The following is a 3,335-nucleotide window of genomic DNA, read 5'->3' as shown; positions in this document are numbered from 1 at the left end:
TCCAATCAAATAGCAAATTTTTATTTCACACCTTTTGAATATAAGGTCCTGGCTCACACAGACCCAAGAGAAGATTCACTCTTCTGCCCTTACAGAGCTTACAGTCTAGAGGCAGACATGATATGTACATACATGATAATAACAGGCAATACACAATCAGCACCCAATGTACGGTACAGAAAGAGGATCTGAGTCCAAGTAGTTGGGTCCAGAAGGATGGGAATGATTTAGCCATGGGAGAAACATTTTGAGAAGGTGAGACAGTATGAAGTCCCCAAAATAGGAGGGAACCCACCAGTGTTGGACTTGGAGTCAGGAAGACTTGAGTCTGAATCATACCTCTGACTTTTACACACTGTGTGGCCCTGGGCAGGTTACTTAACCTCTTTATTTCCTTATCTGTGAAATGGGGATGATAATAGCACCTTCTCAGGATTGTTGTTGTGAGGACCAATGCGATAACATATAAAAATTGCTTTGAAAACCTCTAAGTGCTATATCAATGTTAGCTATCATCATTATTACCGAGGAGATAGTGAAAGAACCAGTGTGAGTAGACCATAAGTTTCATAGAGAGGAAGAGTAGTGTATAAGTTGGAAGCATGGCATGGGACCAGACTATGGAAGGCCTTGGATAGTTTTGGCTTTGCCCTACAAGTGACTGGGAGCCAATGATGATTCTTGAGTGCAGAGGAAAATGATGAAAGTAGAATTTGGGGAAGATGAACTTGGCAGCTTGAATGAGTCGGGGAGAGATTATAGGCAAGGAGAATGGTTGGGAGGCCACTGCAATGATCCAGGCACAAAGTGATAAGGACATGGACCACCACCCAAGGAAGTTAATGCAATGAGCAGTGTCCAGTGACTCAGGCTGCGTACTGGGCAGGTACTCAGTTCCAATTTGGAGGAGGAAAGGGGAATGCATGAATGCCACTGTCACAGGGTCAGCCCTCTCCAGGCTCAGCCTATAACCTGAGGGGATCTGATTCTCCAATGACCAGCCCACACAAGCTAAATCCCTAAGAATGATCCCATTGACAACACCCTACACTTAACCTTTTGCTCCCAAAGCTCTGGCCCTAACAGACAGAGACCTAGAGCACACTGGAGTTGTTCAGTGGTGAAAGTTCCCTTGTTTAGACATGGGACATGGGATGAGGAGTTCTAGATCAGGATTCATATGATCCCTGTGGCAGTGAGAGTGTGGCTAACACTACCTTCCCCTGGGACTTAGGAAACATTCCTGGGTTTAGGATGGACTGACTCAAAAATGCACATGTCAAGTGGCTCCTGGGAGGCATACCAAAACCTGAGCTGATTTACCTTTGCATCTAGCTTTAGGAACATTGTAGAAGTGTTTGATGTTTGGCCAGAAGCCAGAGATATAAACAGGAAGTGTTCCCTGAGGGGCCTATAAAGTCTTTTATGGTGTTTGGTTACCCTTTGGTTCTATTAGATGGTATCCAGGGGCCTATGCCACATTGGTTTGCTCCGAGCAAGGCTATTTGGGCTTTTTCCCCCATCACTACACTCGGACTCATAGCTTCTCTATCAAACCTCACTGAACTTCAAGGCCCATACACTTCCATCTTCCCCCATTCCCCACCCAGATCTCAAGACTAGGGATTCACAGAGTTGCAGATTCAAAGTGTGAGGGAGGGAGGAGCCCAGTCTGGGGAAGCTGGACATGTGGAGGGTGCTTTGTGTGGACTGGGCCATAGGGATGGGGAGAAGGGAAGAGTCATAGAATTCACAGAATCAGAGAATATTAGACCCCCAGAGAATCTAAGAAATCATTTAGTTGAGCTCTCTCATTTAACAGATGAGGAAACTGAACCCCAGAGAAGGAAAGTTATTTGCCCAAGGTCACACAGCTAATTAGTGGTAGAACTAAATCTCTCTGACATAGCCTTAAGTAATGATAAGTGGGAGCAGGGAGTAGGGCTACAGATTACAGAGTAGATTAAATCCTATCCCAGGTTCTGGAATCCTCAGGTAGTGGCCTAAACTGAAGGTATTTCCGAGGATTATAACACAGTGGTAGTTGGTGGTGATGGTGGTAGTAGTGGGACACTTCGTTGTCAAAGGAGACATGTTGTTGTAAGAATTTCCCACTGCCCAAATGCTTCTGGACCAGGAAAAGAAAGGAAGCCCAGTTTACCAGAAATCACATTGGTCTAGAAGTCAGGAGCCTTGGGTTTTAATCCTAGGCCTTCGACCAACAAGCTGTGTTAACTTTGGGCAAGTCACTTCCCTTCTCAAGGCCCCATCTGTAGAAAAAGTGAGTTGGACTAGATGGTCCTTCTAGCTGGAAGAGTCTATAATCCTTCTTTAGAAGTCTAATTAGGATGAATATCTTCTACATCCCTGAGGGCCTCTCCCATGATCCTCTGGCTTTGCAGAAAATGAATACCATCAGGCAAAATAAGCATAGAAGAATATGTTGACACACAAAAGCAGAATGGCATTGAAGTTGCAGACTCGGGTCCAGAAGAGAGTTCGCTTCTTTCCTGCAGGTGGGGAGAATGGAATGCAAGGTTCTGAGTGAGCTGGGATGTATGAGGAACTTGGTGGGGCAGGAGTGAAATAAGAATGGGAAACTAGGAAAACAATAGTACAGCACTTGGGCCTTTGGGTTTGGGAGGGGGTAGGGAGGGACAGTGCCTGGCTCTTTCTAGGGTTCTACAGGACATCCTCCGGTCTCTGTCCCCAGTGCTTTTCTGCCATGCCAACTATCATCAGAGGAGAGCCTAACCTTGAGGTCTCTGGTGAGGGAGGGGATTATAGAGAATAGACCCAAAGGAAGAATGGGGCTAGGTGGTATGGTAAGGACAACATTATGATGAGTCTGACTCTGCCTAGAGGGGTCTAGAGGCCCCTACGGACCACTTACCAACTTTGTCTCCCACATCAAGAGCCTCAGGCAAAGCTTCTAAAAGATTGTCCTTGGAAAGGGTCCACCATGTTAAATTCTTGATCTGAAGGAACCAAAGAGAGGTTTTGAACAGTAGGTAGAAAATAAGGAATGAGAGATGTGGGGATAAGAAGAGCAAGGAATGAGTATGGGAATGAAGAGCAATGATATGGGAGACGGTGAAACCAGAAGAATAGGGTACATGGAAATGAGGAATATTAGGATGGAGTACAGAGGATGAAGGATGAGAGAACAAGGAACCAAGAAAACGCAGTGTTTTGAGGGATGAAGAAATAGAGGTAAGGTATGGGGCTGGCTGGGACTGGAGACTCTTTAAGAGGGTAATCAGGCAATTAGCTGGCCTAGGTTAAGGGGGAGAGGCACCACTCTTTTTTTGTTTGTTTGTTCGTTTACTTTTTTA

The 3,335-nt window shown here is 45.5% G+C and overlaps 1 protein-coding gene across 1 annotated transcript in view; it reads right to left on the bottom strand.

Moving 5' to 3' along the window:
• SLC5A10 (solute carrier family 5 member 10) overlaps positions 1-3,335 on the bottom strand; it is a 182,307-nt gene continuing 178,972 nt past the window's right edge. The window contains exons 14-15 of the mRNA XM_069085195.1: positions 2,894-2,978; positions 1-2,510 (exon numbers count right to left, since the gene is read on the bottom strand). Coding sequence (XP_068941296.1) covers positions 2,416-2,510; positions 2,894-2,978 — 180 coding nt within the window. The 3' untranslated portion in view covers positions 1-2,415. The remainder of the gene's footprint in view (positions 2,511-2,893; positions 2,979-3,335) is intronic.

Source organism: Petaurus breviceps, unplaced genomic scaffold (assembly GCF_028583685.1).
Source record: "Petaurus breviceps papuanus isolate PSGF00001 unplaced genomic scaffold, PetGlider_PUasm1.0 175, whole genome shotgun sequence".
Classification (NCBI taxonomy): domain Eukaryota; kingdom Metazoa; phylum Chordata; class Mammalia; order Diprotodontia; family Petauridae; genus Petaurus; species Petaurus breviceps.
This window is presented reverse-complemented; position numbering and strand designations above follow the sequence as displayed.